The 26,270-nt window shown below is 40.5% G+C and overlaps 1 protein-coding gene across 4 annotated transcripts in view; it reads right to left on the reverse strand.

Annotated features, from left to right (window-relative positions):
• BRWD3 (bromodomain and WD repeat-containing protein) overlaps window positions 1-26,270 on the reverse strand; it is a 234,317-nt gene that overhangs the window by 185,309 nt on the left and 22,738 nt on the right. For all 4 annotated transcript variants that reach the window (XM_067133568.1, XM_067133553.1, XM_067133545.1 and 1 more), the window contains exon 8: window positions 23,799-23,947. In XM_067133568.1, the coding sequence (XP_066989669.1) occupies window positions 23,799-23,947 (149 nt within the window). The remainder of the gene's footprint in view (window positions 1-23,798; window positions 23,948-26,270) is intronic.

Below are 26,270 nucleotides of genomic sequence, written 5' to 3' on the forward strand. Positions count from 1 at the left end.
CTTCTGGTGCCAGCTGGAAACTGGTAAAAAAAAATTACATTTTTATAATAAATTAAAGTTTTATATATACTTACCCAGTAATTACTCAGATAAGAGTCTCTAACCCGACGGCAGCTTCAATATTGAAATTCGCAGTAGTGATAGTGTTTTTTTCTTTGTAGGTGACTAACCCTGCCCACTTTCAGGGTGAGAGAGAGAGAGAAACAACTAACTCAAGAGCTTCACTTTTGTTTATTCTCTAAAGACCATGTGAGGGAAGGAGGGCGGGCTCCATTCATAATTACTGGGTAAGTATATCAAACTATTATACAAATGTAATTTTTATATAAGTAACTTACCCAGCATTTACTTAGCCGAATCCACATTGAAGGAGAGGGGGGGGGGACTCATGGACATTTTGTACTCCAAATATTAATAGTGTTAATGAAATGAGAACAAAATAAAATAGGCTTAGCATTGAAACAATGCTTGTTGTTTCTTACCTGGTGAGAGCTGCGCAGGTGGATACTGCCTCTGGTTGGCGCTCATCTCAACCGAGTAGCGGCGTGGCAGTATAGCCAGGGTCGCCTCTACTGAAGTGAGTGACTTCGTAGTGGAGGAGTACTCCGATCACTAATGAAGTATAAAGTAAACTTTGCAACAAAGGAAATCTCCGATCATTAACAAAGCCAACAATTATATGCCCTGCCCAGGGTGCAGTACATTAAAAAACAAAACCAGAGAAATAGTCACCTACACCACACATAAAAAGGCACATATATAAATACAAAACCCACTACCCTACACAGAAAAAACTGGTGGGCACTCTAGGTACCCTGTAACCTCCAGGCTCCCCATGAACTCAACACCTTGCCAAGGTGAAGAGATGGAAAAAGCGGAAGTGTTGCTTCCTACATTCCCTTCCCAAGCACTACGCCAGCTACAGACAATGGTCCAAGTGTACTGCAGTCTTCATAAGTCGTCTCCACATCTCGCAAATAATACATAGCAAAAGCAGACCTTCATTTCCAGAATGTAGTCTGTAAGATCAAAGCGAGAGAAAGATTGTGCTTAAAAACAACTGATGTAGCCACTGCTCTCACGTCATGTGCTCTAACTTTTAGCACAGGCAGAACATTCTCTCCAATTTGAGTGTGCACTTCAAGAATCAGGTCTCTTACAAAAAAAGATAAAGCATTTTTAGACATAGGCCTGGGAGGGTTCTTAACCGAACACCAAGATCCCTTGCTGGGCCTCTAATCTTCTCTGTCCTCTTGATATAATGTTTAAGCATTCTTACTGGGCACAGACTTCTCTCCTCTTCCTCTGGACCCAGATGTTCAATAAATCTTGGCAGTGGCTAGAGCAACCAGAAAAATAGTCTTCTTAGTAAGGTTCCTCAATGATGATGAATGCACGGGTTCAAATCATGAGTCAGACAGCCACTTAAGGACTACAGTACGTCTAAGGACGAAGGGCACACCTCTTCCTGGTTAACCTTGGTCGTGTCGAAAGACCTAATAAGATCTGAGAGATCCTGCTTGAAAGAAGTGTCTAAACCTCTGTGACTAAAGACTGAGCTAAGCATAGCTCTATATCCTTTTATCGTAGATGAAGAAAGGCCCCTGGTGGATCTCAAGTAAAGAAGAAAGTCTGCCACTTGAGCTATAGTGGTTTCAGAAGAAATGTTATTCTTCTTACACCAAAATCTAAACACTGACCACTTTGCCTGGAAGACTTTGTTAGTAGAATGTTGTCTACATTTAGAAATAGCTTCTGCCACAGCTCTTGAAAAGCCTTTTACTCACAAGAGTCTGCGGACAGTCGAAACACTGTCAGGGCCAGAGTGGATGTGTCCTGATAAAACTTCCTGTGCCGGTGTTGTCTGAGTAGACTTGGGATTGCTGGAAGAAGGCGTAGGAAGTCTACTAGAAGCTCGAGAAGCTCCGGGAACCATTCTTTCCTCGGCCAGAAGGGAGCTATCAATGACATCCTGATGCTTTGATGTGATTGGAGCTTCTTCAGTACCTTCCTCACCATCCCAAATAAAGGGAAGGCATATTAGTCCAGGCCTGAGCAATTCTGCATCATCGCATCAGTCGCCCAGGCTTGAGGGTCTGGAAAGGGTGAGCAGAACAGGGGGAGACTGTGGCTTCTGGGAGTTGCAAACAAATCCACCATTGGTTCTCCCCACAATTTCCACAGGTCAGAACATACCCGTCGGTCCATAGTCCACTCTGTCGGGAGAATTTGCTTGCGACGACTGAGTTCGTCTGCCATGACACTGCACTTCCCCTGAATGAATCGCGTTAACAGCTGGGTCTGGTTCTGATCTGCCCAAAGTAGGAGACTCCTGGCTGTCTCACAAGGGGAGAATGAGTGAGTCATCCCCCCACCCCCTGAGTCTTAAATAAGCTAAGCTGTTGTGTTGTCCGCATGAACCGTAACTACTTTGTTGTGGACTTCTCTTGCAAAGTGTTGCAGTCCCAAATGGATCGCTTTTAGTTCCTTGATATTAATGTGAAGATTTTTCTACTGTTTGGACCAAACTCTGAAACTTCTTTTTCCTCCAGGAGAGCTCCCCAACTTAGATCTGATGCATCAGAGAAGTCCAGGTCAGGGTTCACTACGGACAGAGACTTTCCCTCCAATAGTCTGCTTGCGGAGTTCCACCAACGCAGGTCGTTCTTTATCTCCTGTGTTATTGGGAAAATACACAAGTCTTAATTTATCTTGCGATCCCAACTGACTCTTAAAAAGAACTGCCGAAGCCTCATATGCAGCCTTCCCAACCTCACAAACTGTTCGATCGACGACAGAGTACCCAGGAGACTCATCCACTGAGTGGCTGAACACTTCTGTAGGGAAAGGAAAAGGTTGACTTTCTTCGAACAGGGTTCTATTCTTTTGGGGGAATGAGAAGCCTGAAAATTCTGAGTCGATCTTCATCCCTGAATAGAGAATCTGCTGAGGGGTCAGTTGAGATTTTTGAAAGTTCAACAGCAAACCTAGATCCTGTGTCAAAAGCAAAGTCCTTTGAAGGTCCTCCATGCACTTCTCTCTCGTGGGTGAACGACTCAACCAATCATCCAGGTATAGGGAAATATTCACTCCCAGCAGATGAAGCCAGTTGGCTAATGGGGCGAAGATGTTGACCGGCCGAAACATAACACTTGAAACTGGAATACTTGATTCCCAAATACGAATCTAAGATACTTCCTGAATGGGAATGTGGAAGTAAGCATCTCTCATATCAAGAGATATCATCCAGTCTCCTCGATGAATGGATGATAGGACAGACTGAACTGTTTCCATAAGAAATTTCGTTTTCGTTACGTAAAAGTTCAACATGCTCACATCGAGTACCGGTCACCATCCTCCTGTGGCTTTTGGTACTACAAAAAGCCTATTGTAAAAGCCCTTGGACTCGATATTCTCTACCACTCCTATCGTCTTTTTCGAAGAGAGATGACACTTGTTCCGAGAGGGCTAAACACTTCACTGATCCTACGGAGTAAGCCATCAATTTGATGGGAGAGCTGGATAAGGGAGGCTTCTCTTTAAAGGGGGATAGAATACCCTTCCCTTAATACTTCGATCACCCACTGATCTGTCCCTTTCATTCTCCAACTTTCCCAAAAAAGCTGGAGTCTGGCCCCACGGGAGCATGAAGGACTAAAAACTCACTTGCGGGTTGTAGGTTTGGTGGAGGGTCTCTTGGCCGCACACAAGGCGAAACGTACAGAAGCTTGCGGTCTTGACTGCAATCTCTGCCTGCTGCCTCGAAAGGGATGAGACTGAAGAGAAGATGACCTGATATGGGCGGCGTTCCACTCTCTCAGACGCCTTGTAGATGATCATATGTTAGTTTTAGAAGGTTAATCAATATTATTTTATTTTGATTTTCTGCGTTAGTGAAATGGTATGAGCATTACAAAATGTATAAAACGAAGGTTAGGTTGTTAATCTTGGGTTATAAGTCTGTTTTGTGGTTTTTTGTAGTCGTAAGCTGGATTATATAAAAGAAGAACAACGTGAACAGGTGGGTGAATTGCATAATTGTATCGTTTTTGGACAGGTTAGGCTAGAAAAACTTTCAAGGGGTAACAGTGTGTGGTTGATTAAAAAGGATGGATCTGATGGTAAACTTGGGGAGATGAAATGGAGAAGAGACTGTCCGAGATTTAGCGGGACACAGGGCGATTATGAAGGATGGAGAGGACAAGTCGGAGATTGGCTTGTAGTGTGTAGATAAAAATGAAATATCCGGGGATAGTGTTAAGAACAAATTTAAAAGGAAAATTTTTAAGGACAAAGAGGGTTCAAAGATAATCCTGTCCAACCTAGATGAAGTGTATCTAAAAGATACGCTAATGGAAAATTAAAATAAAATGAAAAATTATTTTAAAAAAGATAGCACATCTAGTGAAAAGATGAGGGATTTTATAATTGGGTATGAAAAGGCAGAGTCAGAGTATAGTAGAGCGATAGGGAAAAGCATGCTTGAAGGGGAAGCAAAAGGTTTTCATGTACTAGAATGAGCAAATCTCACAGAAAATAAAAAACAAATGGTATTAGTAGCTTGTGGTCAAGGAAAGTTGGAATATAAAACAGTGTCACAGATAATGAAAAGAATATCTGAGGAATTATGGAATAGAGAGGAGGGGGAATGGTTGGGATCATAAGGTTATGAGAATTTTGGGAAAGGGAGGGAAAACCAAAGATATCAGGGAAAAGTGGATCGAGGTAGAGGTGGAAGAAATCCTATAAACAGAGAAGGGAGAGTGACAGTGTGTGCAATATGCAAACTGGAATGGCAATGGGCTAGAGATTGTCCTCAGAATTTTCAAAATAAGAGGAAATCAGAAACTGGACCAGAAGAAGAAAAAGTTTATTTAGAAGTTAGTAAAATAGTGGAAGAATCTTGGGAAGAGGTTGGTGTAATTTTAGACACAGGATGTAAGTCAACAGTTTGTGGGGAATTGTGACTATAGCCTTCTCGCACTAACCTGGCGGAGAAGCCCAGCCCACCACTGTACCTGCATGGATTGCAGGGTTCGTCAGTATTGTATCTATACAATAACAAGCATACAAAATATAGCATATCATTACAAAATCTTGATGTAATGTATAAATTTCTATTCTTTCTGCATAGAAACACTTTCTTTCTGAAACACTTGTCATTGTATAAAAAAACGAAGAAAAAAAATGAGTGCAACTGTATGCAAAGAAAGGGGAGGTGTACTGGTTAATGCTGATTTCATTGACATCAACAAATTTCTGATATTTTTCATCCCATCTGAAGTTAAATACTTACACAGCTTCATATATTTACCTATTTAATTCCCTGCGTAATCTAACACAAAGTAAAGGTGTCTTTTTATATTCATATTCGTAATGAGCGATCGGAGGAGGAAGATCAGGTAAGCATTACCCATATATAGATCTATTAATAATTTTCCCCAGCTCTCCAGTTCCAATCCAGTTGTTAAAGGCCACACGTGTCCGTAGATGGTTGGTTAGGAATGGAAGGTTTGATCCAGTTCAACAAAGTGGGGTAAACTTTTAGAAAAGTGTTAGATATCTCCTAACAAATAAAGTAAAAAAAAAAAATGGTCTAAATCGAGGCATTTTCTGCCATCCATTTTGTTTTATTTACTTTTGGTATTTTATCTTTTTTTTTTGTTTATCCAATGGCAATATTGAGTATCAGTATAGGATTTTATCACAGAGCTGAACTAGAGTTACTAGAGTGCTTATTCCATATGCAGTCAAACTCAAAAATCATTGCTAGAATTTAGAATACTTGGGGATAGTTGCGGTTAGGCTATTTACTAAAATTCCTTGGTTAAGTGGTTGAATCTGGCAGAGCCGATTGGTAGCCTCGTATGTGTCTAGTTCCAATAATTGTATAAACCAAAAAATTATATCTCTTCTTTATTTACCCTTTGTTTTATGCGACTATAAATTTAAGCAATTATATTATGAGGTTTGTTTATGAATTTATGCAGTCGTATTGTAAATGAAGCTGTAGGTTATAGGCCTATATGTGGTTAATTGCCTTTGTTTGCTAACATTCACTTTTAAATTATAACTTTAACGTTACGTCATTTTAATACATGTTTCTTGGCATATAGGAAAGATACATACATATAATTTTTCGACATATATTTCGCAATTCAGTATTATTATTACTCAATAAATACATTAAAAACTATATAGCTTTTATATTTCCCCTTCAATTAGCTCGAAAATAGCATAAAATTTATGTAGTCCTATAGCAAATTAATTTTAGATCACCTTAAACCAAAGAGTATTGCTCTTACGATTATACCCAAACATAAATTCAAATACAAATTAAAGATTAGTTAATCAGTAAAAATAATTATTTGTGTTGTCGCCAAAACAATGGCTGTTCCATTGATCAGCACGCCCCCCCCCCTTTCTTTGCATACAGGTGCACTCAGTTTTTTTTCTTTGTTTTTATACAATGACAAGTGTTTCAGTCACAGCACTATGCAGAAAGACTAGAAATTTATATATTACATCAAGATTTTGTAATATGCTATATTTTGTATGCTTGTTAATGATTAAATTCGAAATAGATACAATAATGAAGAATCCTGCAATCCAAGCAGTTACAATGGTGGGCGGGGCTTCTCCGCCAGGTTAGTGCGAGGAGGCTATAGCACGCATTGTCATGTGTTTGAATCAGGAAGAGTTGAGGAGAATGAATGATACTAACAAAGAATCTAATAAAGTATTTAATTTCTGTGAGTCATCATACAAGCTGAAAGGAGTAATGGAAATACCAGTGATATTGAAAAGCAAAAAGTTTTATCTGAAGACAGAAATTTTGCATGGTGAAGTACCTTGGTTAATAGGTAAGAAAATCATGAGTAAAATGGGTATGACTATAAATTTAAAAGATTATTGTGTTAAAATATAAGTATTAAAGGAAATGAAGGTGAAGTTAAGAGAAGACAAACAGGGCCGCTTAAGAATACCAATTTTGAGGAGGAAGGTAAAAGAAGAATTGTTACTGGAGGGATGGAAGGGAAAGAATCTAAGGGAAATTAACGGTGCAATGATGAAGTTACATCTACAGTTTGGTCACGGAAGTGGAGATAAAATATGGAAGTTAACAGAAGAAGCACAGTGGAGTGATGGTTTGAGAGAGAAAGAAAATGAGGAAATAAAAAAGTTACTAACAGACTTAATTGCAAGTTGTGAGTTATGTAAAAGATACAAAAAGAAACCCAGCTAAACCAGTAGTGGGATTTTCTTGGAGTAAAACATTTAATGAAATTGTAGCAATGGATGTGAGAGAGATAGAAGAGAGAAAGTTCTTGGTAATGGTAGATATGGCAACGAGGTATTGTCAGGCTTTTGGATAAAAGACAAGCAACGAGAAACTATTATAAAGACACTTTTTGACAAGTGGTTTGCTATATTTGGAGCACCTTGTAAAATATTATCAGACAACGGGGGAGAATTTCAAAATGAAAAAGGAGGATGGCAGAAAGATGGAATATTAAAATATTGGCCACAGCATCTGAATCTCCATGGGGCAATGGACTGTGTGAAAAGACGGTAGGTATAATCAAAGAAAGCTTTAGAAAGATGAAAGATGATGAGGAAGTGGATTGGTCCGCAGCATTAAGATGGGGAGTGAGTGCTAGGAACTGCTTAATAAATAATGGTGGTTTCTCCCCTAAACAATTAGTATTTGAGAAAAACCCTTCTTTGCCAAATTTAATGGGAGAAGAAAGTTCAAGTCCTGCAAGCAGAAAGGTATGGAAGAAAGCATAGTAATGGATACACTGAATGCAATGCATATGGCCCGAGAAGTGTTTATCAAAAATGAGTCTTGTAATAAAATAAGAATTGCTTTAAACAAAAATGTCAGAGAACATAAATTTGAAGAAGCAGTAGTGGGAGACGAGGTATTCTATAAGAGAGAAAATGAAAATGAATGGAGAGGGCCTGCTCAGGTAGTGGGAGTATCGGGTAAAACAGTAGTGGTTAAACATGGGGATTCTCTAAGAAAAGTAGCAAGAATACATGTTACTAGGATTCAAAGACTGTCACCAGAAAAAGAAAAGATACCTAAAACAAACAAAACACACACTGTGAAGGATGAATCCCTTCCATCAAAGGAAGGGAATACAGATGGGCAGGAAAGAAAGGAGATGATAATGGGATGGAGAAGGAATGCAGATATAGAAGAGACTACAGAAAGAGACTTGGCAGAGGAAACACTGGAAGATGAAGGGGAAAGTGAGGTAATAGAAGAAGACAGTGAAGTAATAGGAGATGAATTGATAAAAGAGATACCCAAATTCAAAAAGGGAAACAGAGTCACAGCTATAAATAAAAATACAGGACAAGTAGAAGAGTGGACTATATTAACTCTTGCAGGAAAAAGATCAAGCAAACCTTGGGCTGATTCATACAATGTAGAAGACACAGTCAGGTTACAAGGGATAGGTTAACTTAAGAGATTATAGTCATGTAGAAAAAATTGAAGATGAAGAAGAGGTTTTGCTAAGAATTGAAAATAGAAGCGTGACTGAAGCTAAAGAAAAAGAACTGCAAAGTTGGAGAGAAAACAAGGTATGTATATGAGGAGGTAAATGACGACGGACAAAAAGCTATATTTACAAGATGGATAGTAACTGAAAAGGTAAAGGGGGGGGGGAAAGGATATATAAAGCAAGATTGGTAGCTAGAGGTTTTGAAGAAATGGCCAAATGGGAAATAGATGCTCCTACATGCAATGCTAAAACTTTAAAATTTTGTTTGACAGTAATAAAACTGAAAGATTGGAATTGTTATACGTTCGATGTAAAACCTGCATATCTACAAGGCGATGAAATACAACGAAAGGTATATTTAAAACCACCTAGTGAAGATGGTTGGAGTGGATTATGGAAATTGAAGGAAACTGTTTATGTGCTCAAGGATGCAACAAGGGTGGTAAAAGTGGTGGAGGAGCTTAAAAGGCGAGAGATGTAGATTAGAACCTAATAAATTCTTTTGGAGGAAAGACAATAAATTGAATGGTATTTTATGTCACATGTACATGATGTTTGCTTTGGAGGAAGTGAAGGAATTTTAAAGGAAGCAGTTAGGAAACTGAAAGGGAAATTGCAAGTAGGAGAACAAGAAAGTAAAAGTTTTAAGTATACAGGAGTAATAGTAGAACATAAGGAAAATGGAATCTGTCTTAATCAGTGGCAGTATATAAATTCTATAAGAGAACTAGAAGCTTGAAGATTACAGGTAATACATTATTACGACAAAAGGAGTTTACAGAATATAGATCAATGGTAGGACAATTGAACTGGGTATTGCTACATACCATGCCAGAAATATCATACGATGTTAGTGAATTAAGAAAAGCTTTTAAAGAAGGAATGACTCAAGATATGAAAAAGCTGATTAAAATAGTGAGAAAAACTAAGAGCATAATGGGAGAAGTGATAATAAGTGAGTTATAAGAAGAAAAGATTTATTGGGAAGCCTATGCAGATGCTTCATTTGGCAATCCTGAAGATGGTCATACACAATTAGGCTATGTGATATCTTTGACAGATGGTAAGGGAAGTCCCATATGGTGGAAATCCAGAAAATCCTGAGGAGTAGCAAAGTCCACCATTGAAGCAGAAGCTCTAAGTATGGGGGAGGCCATAGAAGGATTGATATATTTCAAACATTTGTGGGAAGAGATAGTAGGGGGGAGAAAATTAGAAGCATTGGTTAAAACTGATAGTAAAACCACACTCTGCTATCGCTTGAATGCTTTCCTAGCCTAACCCATCTGAAAATGCTACAATTATGCAATCCACCCACCTGTTCACATTGTTCTTCTTTTATAATATAATCCAGTTTTGCTCTTTCCTGCCTTTGTCGTCCTATGACGTCACAACAAGAACAAAGACTTTTAAATATAAAGAACGCTTTGCTATAAAAACATCTTATAAAATTAAACGTGCAAGCGGGAGTGTTGAAAAGTGTGTGGTGTGGTAGAGAAAGCTCTCTGATGGGTAGTTTGTTAATTTTGGGTTGTAAGTCTGTTTTGTGGTTTTTTATAGTCGTAAGCTGGATTATATTATAAAAGAAGAACGTGAACAGGTGGGTGGATTGCATAATTGTAGCATTTTTAGATGGGTTAGGGTAGAAAAACTTTCAGTAGGCTGAGAAAGAAGGTCCTGTGTTGATTTCTTATGAAGGTGAGAAGCCACTTCTTTTACTTTAGCTTGCGGGAAAAGATGCATACTATCCAAGGGCTAGAGAAGAAGAGCTGATTTATGTGAAGCAGTGATGCCCTTAGATACAAAAAAAAATCCAGAGTTCTCTCTTTTTTAAAATCCCCATAGCATAAAGGGAAGATATCTCCTAAGAACCATCTCTGACCACTTTATCGGCACAGGAGAGAACACTCCTCCAATCAGCAGCAATATCCTGGGGAAGATCCGAATCTCTGATCTTCTTTGCCAAGGCCCTATGGACCAATCCAGAAAACTAAAAACTTCAAACTCTTTGAACATGCTCTTGAGTAAATGGACAATCTCCAACGCAGAGAACATAGTCTTTGTCGAAGCAAAAGCTGACCTATGGGTCGAATCAACGAGACCAGAGAAGTCGCCCTGGGTGGAGGCAGCCACTCCCAAGGAGGGAGCCTCTCCAGTCGCATATGACCTATAACTCCTGGCCGAAAGGCGGGAAGGTGGAATACTGAAGCATGCCTTGCCCTGGCATATTTTCTCCAAAAACCAGTCATCTACTTCTCCCATAGCCTTCTTAGACGAAGAAGATAAAACCACTTTAGGAAGTCTAGACGAATCCCCAAGTAGGTCACTCATCATAAATGAAGAAGCCAGAGAAGAAGGGGCTGCCAGAGCAAAGAAATCTGGAAAATTATCCAATAAATAATTCAGCAAGGCAGCATATGCTGACAGGGTGAGTCCTGTCCTAAATCTTCCTCTTCCGATGAGACTGGGGACAGTGAGGGATCTTCAGGCACTACTGAGGAAGAAGAAGTCAACTTCTTAAGAATGCCCAAAATATTGTCTAACTGCTTCTGCAGCAGTGGCAAGGAAGGGTCCAAACTGGGAGTCGATGATGCAGAAGTCAAATGAGGAGGCAAAGAAAACGGGTGTTTCGATGAAGAAGTCAGCAATACAGGAGTGGACGCCAAACTATCCGGGCACTCAACCGTGGGAGAGTGAGTTGGCGCCGAAGGGTTCTCGGGAGCCAAGCGGTGTGTCTGTGCTACTGGGCACTCCTTGATCCCGGATGGGTGCTTGAAAGAACTAGTATGTTTGCTGGACACTGACGATGGTCTGGGAGCTACTGGCTGAGAAAAATGTTCAGGACTGTCCCATTTGCTGCACGACAGCTGCAGACTACCAGACAGTCCCCTGAACCTCTTGCCGTACAACTGAGGGGACTGGTCCCTGAGAGGTGCGAGCCTTTCAACAGATGAGATTCGTCCGAGAATCTCCACTGGCGCCCATGAGAAGGGCTAGAATCCCCCGATCTGGACAAGAGATGATGCACACTAGGCATGCCTTTCCAGTGGCTGCCTTTTGTCAACACCCAGGACGACATAGGTGCAATCAAGGGTGTGACTACCCGTGGGCAGACCCCACCGACCTCCCTTGGGCCTCCAGTATGCCTCCTCCTGGGGCTGGGGGAGTATGGCAGTGACCTTTGCCTAGGAGTGTCGGTGGGAATGGTAGCCACCTCCTCCACAATCTCATCACTAGAACACTTTGCACTGAATTTGTCCAAGAAGACATGCATCGAATCACCCAACTGTGCCACTGTATTAGCAAGAAAATCACACTTCCTATAAAATTTTGATTTGAGACTGGCGTGATCCGGGTCGGGAGCGAGGGAACCAGGAGCGGAGATCGGTGGTACAGGAGGAGGGCTGGAAGTAGGAGGAATTACTTTAGCAGGAGAAGGGAGAGAAGGAATATTAACCTCTCTAGATTCCTAAGTCATGTCTTGAGTTGCTAATTTAACTTTAGCTCTAGCAACTGCTCTTCTCTTATGATCCCTTTCTAACTTGGATAGGTGGGAAGCTAAAGTCTTCCATTCCCTTTCGTCCCATTCACAGCATTCCTCACGAGTCAAGTCAACTGAACAAATTTGTCCTCTGCCTGTTGTACATAAGGTGTGTGAAACATAACATGCCTTCGTCATGCGAGTACTGCAGCCTCTGCTGCAATACCTAATACTCAATGCGATAGAGTCTGACATAGTTACTAGCTAACAGAGTCAAATAAGTCCTGAGAGAACAATAGTCAAAATCAGGAAAAAAGTATGTCAGTAAACAATACAAATCCAAAGGCTACCGAGCCAAAAATACATGACCAAAAGGTAATAATCTCAGGCCGAAAACCAAAATCGAGCTGCTTCTTAACACTGTGTTGCTGTTAAGTCGGCAGAAACAAAAGTGAAGTTCTTGGCTTAGTTGTTTCTCTCACCCCGAAAGTGGGCAGCATTAGTTACCTACATAAACAAAAGACTACTGCTACCGCGAATTTCAAAACTGAAGCTGCTGTTGAGTCAGAAACTCTTAGCTAATTAATTACTGGGTAAGTTACTTATATAAAACAATATAATTGTATATGCAAGGAATTGGTGGCTTCTGGAATCTTTCACGAACAAGTGGGTGACACCACCGACCAAAGCTTGATCTTGTGACGCCTCAGTTATTCTTGTACTGCCTTTGAGTGAGGACATCTTGTTCTTTCTCTCTTCCCTAAAGCTGGTCTTTACTTTGCCATGTTTTTCTCTTCTGTGTTTTACTGCACAGGTTTGTGTGTTTGTGAGTGTTGTGAGTATCATGGAATCACAAAACCCTTCTGCAAGCTCCAGTTCTGGTCCCACAAGACTTAGAGGAAATGTCCTGGTGCAGGTTATCCGTGTTGGCATTTCCTAGCCTCCATGAGTACTGATCCTCATTCAACTTGCAGTAGGTGCAGAGCAAATGTATGTAGTGAAGTTAATCCTTGTTCAGAATGTAATTCTTGGTCTCCTGAGCAATGGAAGAGGTTCGCTGAGAAGGGGCAACAGAAGAGGAAGTCGAAGGCGCCATCTTTGGATGGTAACCCTTCTGCCTCATTGACGGGGCAAATTCCTCTTGATTCTCCCTCTTTGTTGGCTAGATCTCTTCCAATTGCTTCATCTTCAATTGATGGCTGTTCCCCTTTCTTTTCTCCCATTAATTCATCTTAGAAAGTTTTAGGAGTGGGTTCAGAAGATTGTATATGTAATGTTGACCCATCTCACCCTTTGGGGAGGGAGAGGCATCGTCATTTTTATCCTTTGTTCCAGTTTCGGAACAGCAGAAGATGTCAAGTGTTTGGGCATCATTAGGCCTCTCAGGCGTACCAACCTTAGACGGTCTTTTGTCCCACTACGTCTTCCTGCATCCCAGTTCCGACCTCGATAGCTGTTCCGATCCCCCCAGGTCTCCACTATATGAGGTCATGTTCTGCAACATCTAGTGGGACGCCTATGGTACCAACCTCACATCACTGTGGGTCAACTCTTGTCCTTCCTACAGGGTTACCAACAGCCTCCTCACATGATTTGTCTCTGCCCTAGTGAAGTCACAACAGGGACCCTCTATGATGTCACCGTATGCTCCATCTACTGTGGTGACGTGACAACCAGGACCCCCATGATGCCATCAGCTGTTCCGACTGCAGATTCTCTCGTTCAAGTGGTGCTGGTGAGACTTGACTCTGTCACCGAAGAAAAGTGCAGTCACGCTCATTAGAAGAGATGTGGTGGATCTCCTTCATCATCATCATCATCACTGTCATCATCGTTGCAGTCATCATCTGCTTCCCCTGTATGCTCGCCCGTCAAGCGTTGGAGGATTAGGGACTTCATTTCTGATCCTACAGCCAAGAAAAGAATGATCATTCCTTCTTCTTCGAGCCAGGACAGTCACATCCTAGCATTGGACCACGGCCATTGCTCTACCATGGACGTTCATCGTCGTAGGGCTACAACTATTACAGATGATCGTGTCTCCACCACTGTACAATAAACTCCCCCGTATTCGCGGCCTCACTATTCGTGGACTCACGTTTTCGCAGATTTCTCTGTGGAAACGTATCTACCCACTATTCATGGAAAATTCACCCATTCGCGGTATTTTTCACTGAGTAATATTCACTAATTACTGTATTTTCATATTTTCTTGACTAAATGCACTTTTTGTGATAAAACTATTAAAATACTCAGGTATAAGATTTTTAGAAAAACTATTAAAATACTCAGGTATAAGCATTTTTAGAGTTTTCTTTTGTGTTTAAACTATCAAAATAGGCAGTTCTAAGTGTTTTTAGAGGGGTTTTAAGTATCCTGGGATTTTAGCTATCTGCACGGGGGCACGATCCCCGCGAATACGGGGGTTTACTGTAGTCCCCAGGACAACAGCGGCACACGGCTGTTGCTCTCTCACAGACGTTCAGCACTGCAGGAAGTCTGGTATAGGGAAGGATCTTGATCCTACGGCCATTGCCACTGTTGTGATTCTTCTGCAACAGGCCACGTAGGGGTATCGTCAGGGGACGTGCGGATGTCAATAGATGATACCTCTCATCCATTAGCCGCTAACACGCGAGGACTACCCTTAAAAAGGAAGCTTTATGAAGTGCCCCTGTCCCCCGTTCTTCCTGTGAAGGTTTGGAGGAAGGTCGACAAGGCTCCAATCAAGTCTCGTGTACCAGATCCTCCGGCTAAAGTCCGTTCAGGTGAAGTTCCTGTTGTCATTAGGGACCATGATTGGTCGTCGTGCTCTCGCTCCAGGTCTCGGTTGACCAGAGGGACTCATGATTCCTCTCCGGAGTTTCACAACCAAAGATGTCTGGGTAAGTGTGACCATGATTCTTCACCAGAATGTTCAAGGCGACGTTCTCATTCAAGATCTGGTAGTAGAGACCACAGCCATCATATGCCGTCCAAACTCCGTGGGCTTGACACGTCCAGCCCGTGGGATGATTCACGTCCGTCATGCGAGAAAGGTTCTAATGTTTCTAGAGCGAGTGTTCAAGATCCTTCTCTACCTTCCACTTCAGGTGCTCATCCCACACAGAGGTGGAAGATTTAGAGAACCAGGAATTTCTTTCTTCTTATGCATGCCAAGGTTATTGATCTTATTCGTCAATTTAATAATCTTTTTAAGAGGACTGAAGCTTCTTCTGCGATCGCTCCTACAAGGACAGAAGCGCTTTTGGGTCCGAAAAAGGACTCAAAAACTTCCTTTGAGTTGCCTGGCTCCAGCCATGCAGACTCAGTCCTTCATCATGTGAATTTGGCAATTTCAGGTCGGGATAACTCTGCAGCCGAACAGATCGTTCAAGTTTCTCCCAGCTCCTCTTCCTCATCATAGAAGATGTTACAATAAACCCCCCATATTTGCTTTCTCACAATTCGCGGACTCACCTATTAACAAATTTCTCTATGGAACATACATACACATTATTTGCGGAAAATTCGCCCATTTGCAGTATTTTTCACTGAGAAATATTCACTAATTACTGTATTGTCATATAATTTTCATGACCAAATGCACTTTTTGCGATAAAACTATTAAAATACTCAGGTATAAGCATTTTTAGGGGTTTCTTTGTGTTTGAACTATCAAAATAAGCAGTTCTATGTGTTTTAGAGGGGTTTTAAGTATTCAGGGATTTTAGCTATGGGGGGGGGGGTTTGGGGCACATCCCCCATGAATATGGGGGTTTGCTGTATACCACTCCAGTGGTACCTCTACTGGGTAGACAAGTTAACCCGGATGTTGTCAGGTTGAAGCCAGGATTGACTTTGGATCAGGTGAGGATGGAGTGCCCCTCCCTTACATTTCATGAAGCTGCTGCATTGGTGTCTATGGCTTCTTCCTCTTGGCTTGACTTATGGTCAACAGCAGTGGCAAAAATTTCAACAGCTACTACAAGAGACTCGGTTGATGATGCAGCTTATGTCAGGATGCTAGTCTGGTTCAAAGGACATCTCATACCTGACATCTGAGTGCCAATATATGGGCCAATATCCTGATGATGAGAAGAGATGCAGCCCTTGCCAAGATAGCTCGGTCTGTAAACGTTGATTCTTTATTGTCACTAAGGAATGAAGATATTTTACAGTCACAGTTGCTTCTTCCTAAGGATAGACTGGAGTCAGCTCTTGACAGACCGAGAACCGATACTAATGACAGATTGGTACAGCAAGCAGTAAGTATATCTACGACTGCTTCACGACCCAATGTTGTAAGACAGGTTCAGCAACATCCTCCCAAAAAGATGGTAGGGCCAGCGACTATAAATAAAGCTCCTCAACCTGTTTTGTCAGCAAAGAAACCCGCTCAACAACGGCCCTTTCAGAATTGTTCTCCAAGAGGAAAAGGCAATAGGGGCAGAGGCAGAGGTGGGAGACGGAAGAATGGGTGCCCCTCTCAACTTCTTGCCACCAGTGGGAGGATGCCTGGTGAGCCACTGGGCTATGTGGCAGAGATTCAGGGTGGAGAGGTAGTAGATGTTCTTCAGGTAGGATATCTGTATCTTTTACATACCTCACAACTTGCAATTAAGTCTGTTGGTAACTTTTCTTTTCTCTTTTTCTTTCTCTCTCAAACCATCACTCCACTGTGCTTCTTCCTTTAGCTTCCATATTTTATCTCCACTTCCGTGACCAAATTGTAGACGTACTTCATCATGGCACCTTTAATTTTCCTTAGACTCTTTCCCTTCCATCCCTCCAGTAACAATTCTTCTTCTACCTTCCTCCTCAAAATTGTTGTTCTTAAGTGACCCTGTTTGTCTTCTCTTAACTTTACATTCATTTCCCCCTAACACATCTATTTTAACACAATTATCTTTTAAATTTATAGTCATACCCATTTTACTTATGGTTTTCTTACCTATTAACCATGGTACATCACCCTGCAAAATTTTTGTCTTCAAATAAAACTTTTTGTTTTTCAATATCACTGGTATTTCCATTACTCCTTTCAACTTGTATGATGACTCATCGAAATTAAATACTTTATTAGACTCTTTCTTAGTATTATTCATTCTCCTCAACTCTTCCTGATTCAAACACGTGACAATGCGTGTTTGTCACAATTCCCCACAAACTGTTGATTTACATCCTGTGTCTAAAATTGCATCAGCCTCTTCCCAAGATTCTTCTTCTATTTTACTAACTTTTATATAAACTAATCTCCTTCTTGTCCAGTTTCTGATTTCTTCTTATTTTGAAAATTCTGAGGATAATCTCTAGACCAATGCCATTCCAGTTTGCATATTGCACAGAATGTTACTTTCCCTTCTCTATTTATATAAAGGATTTCTTCCACCTCTACCTCGATTCACTTTTCCCCGATATCTTTGGTTTTCCCTCCCTCTCCCAAAATTCGCATAGTCTTCTGGTCCCCACCATTCCCCCACTTCTTTACTTCCTAATCCCTCAAATATTCTTTTCATTATCTGTAACACTGTTTTATATCCCAACTTTCCTTGACCATAAGTTGCTGATACCATTTGTTTTTTATTTTCTGTGAGACTTGCTTGTTCTAGTACATGAAAACCTTTTGCTTCCCCTTCTAGCATGCTTTTCTCTATGGTTCTACTATACTTTGACTCTGCCTTTTCATACCTAATAAAATCTCTCATCTTTTCACTAGATTCTCTTTCTATTTTAAAACAGTTTTTAATTTTACTGTAATTTTCCATTAGCATATCTTTTTGATACACTTCATCTAGTTTGGACAGGATTATCTTTGAACCCTCTTTATCATTAAGTTCCTCTCTATTCATTCTGTTACTTCTAAAGCTTTTCCTTTTAAGCTTGTTCTTATCTCTATCCCCGGATATTTCACTTCTTCTCCACACACCAAAAGCCAATCTTCGACTTGTCCTCTCCATCCTTTACAATCACCCTGGTGTCCCGCTAAACCTCGAACATTCTCTTCCCCATTTCATCTCCCAAAGTTTACCATCGGATCTGTCCATTTTTAACCAACCACACTCTGCTACCACTTGAAAGTTTTTCTAGCCTAACCCTTCCAAAAATGCTACAATTATGCAATCCACCCACCTGTTCACTTTGTTCTTCTTTTATAATTCAGCTTACAACTACAAACAACCACAAAACAGACTTACAACCCAAAATTAACAGCCTACCATCAGAGCTCCCTCTACCGCACCACAATGTTTTCATCACTACTGCCTGCACAGCACACACTTTGCTCCCTCCTGCCATTTGTCATCCTATGATGTCACAACACGAACTGATACTTTTAAACGTAAAGAATGTTTTGCTAAGAAAAACATCTTATAAAATTAAATGTGCTTTAAATACATTTTGTAATGCTCACACCATTTCATTAATGCAGAAAATAAAAATAAAATAATAATGACTAAACTTTTAAAACTGACATATAATCAATATCTACTCCCATTTGACTTCACCCCTCCTCTCTCAGATTACCCTCTCGTTCACCTTACCTATGATCAAGGATCTCAGAAGCACCTAGCCCTCCAAGAAGAAGTGAAGATGATGATCAAGAAAGGAGCGATAGAACAAGTAAAGCGTCCTTCTTCAAGGTTCTACAGCCGAATCTTCCTGGTTTCCAAGGCCAATGGTGATTGGAGGACAGTTATACATCTTTCAATGGTGAGCCTTTTCATCAGGAAGACAACGTTCAGAATATAAACTCCACGGACAGTCTTGGCAGTCGTCACAACAACGACTATATGCTGACCACGGATTTGAAGGATGCACACTTCCAGATTCCTATTCATCCTTCCTCCCGTAGTTTCTTCATTTCAGTCTTGGAGAACTTCCAGTTCAAGGTGCTGTGCTTCAGGTTGAAGACAGCTCCTCAGGATTTCACAAGAGTGTTGATACTGGTATCGACATAGGCTCATGCTCAGGGGATCAGACTTCTAAGTTACCTCATCGACTGGCTGGTCTCAGCAAGTTCCCAGGAAAAGTTGACTCAGGACAGGGAATAGCATCTCCAATTTTGTCACACCTTAGGCATTGTGGTAAATCTGGAAAAGTCAAATCTCATTCCCAGTCAAAGAATTCTATACCTGGGAATGGTCGTAGACACAGCAGCGTAAGTCTTTCCGTCAAAACAGAGGGTCGAGAAGTTCGGGACAATAGCTCGTTCCTTTCTGTCCAAAATGATGCAACCAGCTCGTCAGTGGCAGGTTATTCTAGGCCTGTTAACTTCCTTGGAGAAGCTGGTTCCACGTGGCCATCTACATCTTCGGTCCTTACAGTGGAGACTAAAGGAGTACTGGTCTCCAACAAGAGATTCCCCTCACATGCAGATCCCTCTGGTGGTTGCACGACAAGAATCTAGCAATGGGAGTTCCTCTTCATTCAGCCCCTCCGGAACTGATACTGTTCTTGGACACATCTTCCAAAGGTTGGGGGGCTCATCTAGAAGACCTCCTAACTTCCGGACTGTGGAGTCCTCACGACAGACACCATCACATCAATGTGCTGGAGCTGAAAGCAGCCTTCTTAGCACTTCAGCAGTTTCAAAAGAGGGTGACTGGGTACTCTGTTGTTTTGATGTCGGACAACACAACAGTGGTAGCCTATGTGAACAAACGGGGGGGAGCTGGTATCTCGCCAACTTCATCTGATAACAGTCCAATTACACCAGAGGGCCATAGACAATTCAGTGGAGCTTGTGGCCAGGCACATTCCAGGCAAAAGTAATGTAGTGGCAGACAAACTAAGTCGGCAGAGACAGATTCTGGGAATGGAGTGGTCTCTGCATCAAGGGATTGCAGAGTGGCTATTTCACTTGTGGGGGAGGCCAATGATAAACCTCTTCACTACGAGGTTCAACAGAAAGTTAGAGGTCTACTGTTCAGTAGTTCCAGACTTGTTTGTCGTGGCAGAGGACGCACTTCAACCTCCCTGGGACAACCTGGACGTATGCACCTTCCCCCCATTTTGCCTGATCTGCCAGGTCCTGAACAGAGTGATGAGGTACCAGAATCTCAAGATGACTCTAGTAGCTCCTTTGTGGCCACAAGCAGAATGGTTTCCAGATCTGCTGTCACTGCTAACAGCAGTTCCGAGAGAGATACCCCCTTGGCACAATCTACTTTGTCAACCTCATGTAGAGAGATACCATCAGTCAGTAGGTTCCCTATCTCTTCACAGATGGAGACTAACAAGTAGCTCCTGCGTGCGAGAGGCTTTTCTCAAGGAGCAGCAACTCAAATGTCAGGATACCTCAGGAAGTCTACTTCATCCATGTACCAGGGAAAGTGGGCAGTCTACTGTGATTGGTGTCGTCAACAGGGTTATTCTCCACTCGGAACATCTGTTCAGCAGATAGCAGATTTTCTAATCTTTCTCAGATTGGAAAACATCTATCTGTTTCTCCAATAAAGGGCTACAGGGCTGCTTTGGCTTTGGTTCTTTATATGAAGAACGTGGACATATCTACATCTTGGGTGATATCCAAGCTGATCAAAAGTTTTGAGCAGTCCTGTTCCCCTAGAGAGCTCAAACCTCCTGCCTGGGATTTAACTCTGGTACTGAGTAGCCTCCCCCGAGCTCCGTACAAGCCTTTACGTCAGCTTCGGATAGACATTTGACCTTTAAGACAGTTTTCCTGCTAGCCTTGGCTTCATGGCAAACTTCATGGTCTGTCATATGATGTTAAACACACCAGGGGTTGAGGGTCAATAGCCTTTGAATTTGTCCCGGAATTTGTGGCTAAGGCTCAAAATTCTGCAATTCAAGATGACAGGTTCACCTCCTTTTCTATCCCTTCATTGGGCGATTATGTTGACAACGATCCAAACGAACCGCCTCTCTGTCCTGTTTGATCGCTGCATGCTTATCTAAAAAGGACTTGACACCTCAGACCAGGATGTTGAAGGCTTTTTGTTAGCACAGGCTGGGTCAAGAAAGAGGTGTCCAAGAATACAATCTCGTTCTGGCTGCGAGAAGTGATCAAAAAGGCATACTCCTCATCATCAGTGTCTACTGACAATACCATGCATGCAAGAGCACATGACATGAGAGGATTGAGTTCATCCTTGGCATTCAAGAAGAAGTTATCTGTTCACAGAGTTTTGAATGCTGGTTCATGGCTTCATCAAACCACTTTCACTTCCTTCTACCCGAGGGACATGGCCCACAGGTCCTTGGACACTTTTTCCTTGGGTCCAGTGGTGGCTGCTCAACAAGTTGTGTAGCTCATCCAGTGCCCCTAGCAGAAGAGTCTGCATTTGCCTAAGATGCTGGTATGAAAGTGAAATGAATGAGATGATTGGTCTCTCTTCTTTTCCTCTTTCTTCCTTCTTCTCTACCTACAGGCAGTATGAAGATTGTGCCATCATAAGCTGGAACTGGCTGGATACAGGTGAGCGAAACAGTTATGCTGTGAGAGTTCTTGTTATTAATATATGGATGTCTTTCAGTAGCAAACTCTTCCTCTCTCCAGCAAGGACAGAGAGGAATGATAACAAACCAACATAGGTGACAACATTGGTTTGTTATTGGAATAGACAGGTCTTCATCTTCCGCATATGCAATGAATTTAGGTATTATACTAAACCAGGTAGTCTGAGCCTGAGATACACACATATCTATACTGTAGGTTCAGAGGCTTAGGCCATCTTCCTTAAAATACTCTTATCCAGGAAGACTGACCAGGTGTGCCAAACCTCCAGTCGGTTCAGGATTACTTACCTCCCACCAAGAGTAAGTCTATACTAATGTTAAGACCCAGTTTTGTTCCGTGTATGAATAAATGACAAATTTTTAATTAATTTGTATTTTTTCATAACTAACAAACCTGCGGTCATAACATTTAATGCCTGCCTCTAGCCACCCCTCTGTCAGTTTACCCTGGGTTGGAAGAATAACTGAGGCGTCATGAGATCAAACTTGGGTCAGTGGTGTCACCCACCTCATTTGTGACAGATGCCAGAAGCCACCAATTCCTTGCATGTACAATTATATATATATATTTTTTTTTACCAGTTTCCAGCTGGCACCAGAAGATTTATCCAAGTGTTAAGACTGCAGATTTGTTAGTTATGAACAATAAAATTAATTAAAAATTTTTCATTTTTAAACACAATGATGCACACTGGCTTTCTTAAAACCAACAATAGTGTACCACAAGTATACCCCATTGAACTGTTGTGCATCACTTTCATGTAATCCAATGGCCTTTTGAATATGCAATATCTACAGGAATAAACCCTTCTTATGTACAACACAAATACTACTTCATTTTGCCATAATTTCCAAACTCCTCCCCAAAACGTAAACTTTATCAGCTCTTTTACCCTAAAAATTATTCTAATTAATTTTCGACTCCTTGATTGTAATGAGTAACTAACAATGTAAACTTGAAATACATGTTCACAATCCATTATCTGAAATATTTTGGAACTGAAGTTTGCTCTGTAAATACACAAGCGCAATTTATTCCATACAAAACCATTCTGTGGAACTCCAAAATATATGGCATCAAAAAGAACTGTAATTTGTGTATATTGCTCACGTATCATGCAATCCAGAAAATTTTGTCCCAACATGATTTCATCTAATATACCATGTTTAGTATGCGTTTCTTTTCTGGTAGATTATACTTAGGCTAGGCTTTCTCTGTCTCACTTTTGGTTATTTCCAGTGATAATGCATGTCATATATAAGTTAGCTTTTATTTAATAAACAGGCCTAGAAACAAAAGTTCATTAGGTTAAATGCGAGGACGCAGAAGTTTATTAGGTCAAATGTGAATCTTAATATATTCAACCTGGCTTACCAAACTTGTGGTTTGTCTAAGAATTCATTACTGTTTCTTATAACTAAAAACCACTTGCTATTGTGTTCAAGACATTGTCATAAACAACAGCAAGTACTGACAAAAACAACAAAATCAAGAAACAGCTGTTTGCTGATGTTAATTACTGTAATTAACACACCTTTATTAAGAGTTGCATTGCAATTGTAGACTTGTTAAAAATTTGCAATTTTTCAATGCTGACTTCTATAAATAAAAATAAAATAAATTTTTATTCATCCTTCACACAAGGGAGAAGGTGTTCAGAAAGTAACCACTAAAGTTAAGGTTGTAGCTGTGGCTGAAGAAATGAATAATGTGCAGGCCACAAAGCTTTTGAAAGATGCAAAAGCAAGTTCCGAAACTGGCGAAATCATACCTTTACTTCATTATATTTATCGCATTTATAAATAATAAAGTTGCAGTTTTTAAAAACCCAGCTTCGATACTTTATGAAAAACATGTATCTCCGAATTACACTTCATTTAGCAACTAATGACAGTGATAATGCAGTAAAACACAATTAGCTGATGAATTCAACAATGTAAAATTACCAGAATGCAAATGTTATAATCCAGTAATAATAGGACAATCATAAATGAAATAAAATGGCATAAAATAAGTAAAGCAACAGTTTCCTTAACATTATCATCATTCTCAACACAATTCTATTATTCAGCCAGGACCACTAGAGTCAATAAGTCAGGAGTCTCTCTCTTGTTAAAAATTGTTTCCTAAAGTCACATGACATGAGAGTATATATGCAAAACTCTGCCCTCCACACAAAAGTTTCAGTTTTTAGAGCTTTTTGATTTTCAGATAAAGGATTGTAAACCTTTTTATGATTTTCCTCCAGTCTTCTATTTTATTATTTCCACTCACAGTTAATAGCTATTAGGAGTTATAATAATACAAACTCAAAATATGTTAGCAAAGATACACAACTTACTCAAACTTGACATCATCATTTCTTCTGATATAAGTCCAAAAACAAACACAACCATCTCCACCCGTAGAAATCAGAACCCCTTCATTATCTGGAGCAGGGCAAAACTGCAAGGCAGTAATAACTCCAGTATGACTGCTTAAAACTGCAACCTGCGTATTAAATATTTACACCATTAACTGGAATGCATAGCTATGCAAAATGTACAAGCAAAGTCATTCTGTGTTGAAAATGTCCTAATTTATGAAGAAAAAACACAATAAAAATACAACAAATTCCCTACACAGTAAAAAAATAGAGAACAAAGAATTAAATATTTTTACAATTCATGGCTATTTCTCCTTTACCACCTTGGACAATGGACAACTCACTTCACAAATTTGTACCACTGTAATGATAAATACCTAATTTTTGCTCAAAGAATACAGGCATGCATGTATACACAGAATTCACATGGGAGGTTCCTATGAAGTGACAGCAATATTTATAAGGTAAAAGATTTTGATGCCAAAAACACTTCATGTGACTGGTAACAGGTATGTACCTCAGCCCCTGAAACCCTCGTGAGAATTCATCAAACACTAAGCATCCCCTTCCCCTTGGGTGATGCAAGAATTGATTAACTGACTCATTCACAAATACACTACCAAAGAATAAACCTTGATCAAAGAGGTCTCTGCCTAAAAGCTGCTATAATCTTTTGCCTTGGTGACTGAAAGATTACTAGTGTTTCACTGTAGATATGTTTGAAGCATAACACTGCATAGTAAAAAAAAATACCTGACTTTTCATGATGCCTACCTATCATCAGTTATTAGCAATTCTAAACTCAGGTTAAAAGTAGTGTATGAAGGGACCCACAATGTAAGACTAAAAATGACTGGATTCATGCATACTGTATTTGGTTTCAATGCTAATAGTAATGGGAAAATATGGGCCTGGCTTTGAGATGGGCACATATGACAGAATACCAATTTGTTTTTATTTAAATTTTCAAATATTCGTTTAGAATGTTTCCTTTCAATATTTTGAATTCAAGAATTCATTGAATCTAATTTCACTGCCACATACCCACTTAAGCATAAGAATGTAAATATATATAGTGTACAAAGTAATATACATGCATTAAAGTTTCCAAAAGTTCAGGTGTAGGTGAAAAGATCAATGAATAAGATATGTGAAAATAACATTTATCAAATCAATTATTATTAATCACAAATAACATACAGGAATTTTAAAGTAGTCAAGTACAAACATGAAACATGTGGACATGGACTTGGGAATAGGTAGTGGGTTAGAATTTAACTGTTTAACATGGTGCTAAACCTTCCCCATTATGTGAAATCATCATAGCTTGTCAGATTTGCTCAACTAACAGTATATGTGAAGGGAAAATCATGGATCATGATGGACTACAATCTTTATGGTAAGGAAGTGTGTGGTATTATTCACAAATCCTTCCTCAGCTTTCACAATGCCTAATTTTAATACACCAGGCCCAACAAGAGTGGTTTCTTGACCTCCTGGCCTTCATCATGGGCACCCCTTAGCCTCTCCTTGCTCTAGGAAGATCCTGAAGTAGCCCTACTTTCACAGGTTACATGATCATTTGGACTAGAGCCAAGAGGATTTTTGCTTGGTGTAACAAATGAGATAACTCTGCATTTAGTGCCTCTATTGCTCTGACTAAGGATTCCACGGTTCCCTGTGACAAGAGGTGGATGGCCATGTCTTCTGTCTTCATTCTCCATGGTTGGACTTGGTTGATGTTGTGATATCTCAGAACTGATTCATTGTGTTGGTCAGTCTATCCCAAGGCCCTCAGCTAAGTCTACTGGATGGGATCCAGCTTTGGTATTGCAAAGCTTGACAAGGTTTTTGTAGTGCTCTTTACTGGATCTTGAACTGCTTTTGTAATGCTCTTTACTGGATCTGACACAAAAGAAAGTGTTTCTCTTAACTCCTGCCTCTTCCAGGCATGTCAGTGAGCTACACTGTTTATCTGATAAGGTTTCACATTCCAAGCATTAGTCACTGGTTGGTTTCTTGTATGTGGCAGACTTCATAACAGACTCAAGTTTCAGGGACTCAAGACTTGACAGTTGCCCAGTAACATATTCCTGCTTTGTTCTACTTCCTCAAGGATGAACTCCTCCTTTGCATGATTCATGCACTCCAGCTATACCCTCACTATTAAAGAATTTGGCTCCTTGCTGTCTTGCCTCTTCCTTCACCAGGGTAATTGGAAATCTCAAGTCTCAAAGAATTCTGTTTTCTTTCAGCTGAAGCAGGTTTATTTGGTCTTACAAGAATGTGTTAGAGCTGGATATATCTCAAGGACAAAGGTGCAAGAAGTTTATGATATCCCCTTTATTGGCTGTCAAATACAATACAATATAGTGCCAACTGGTAACCTTTAGACAACAATGTGGAGATGCAATTCTATACATCCATGTCTACTGACATGATGTTACT

The sequence above is a fragment of the Macrobrachium rosenbergii genome, chromosome 3 (assembly GCF_040412425.1).
Source record: "Macrobrachium rosenbergii isolate ZJJX-2024 chromosome 3, ASM4041242v1, whole genome shotgun sequence".
NCBI classification, from domain to species: Eukaryota; Metazoa; Arthropoda; class Malacostraca; order Decapoda; family Palaemonidae; genus Macrobrachium; species Macrobrachium rosenbergii.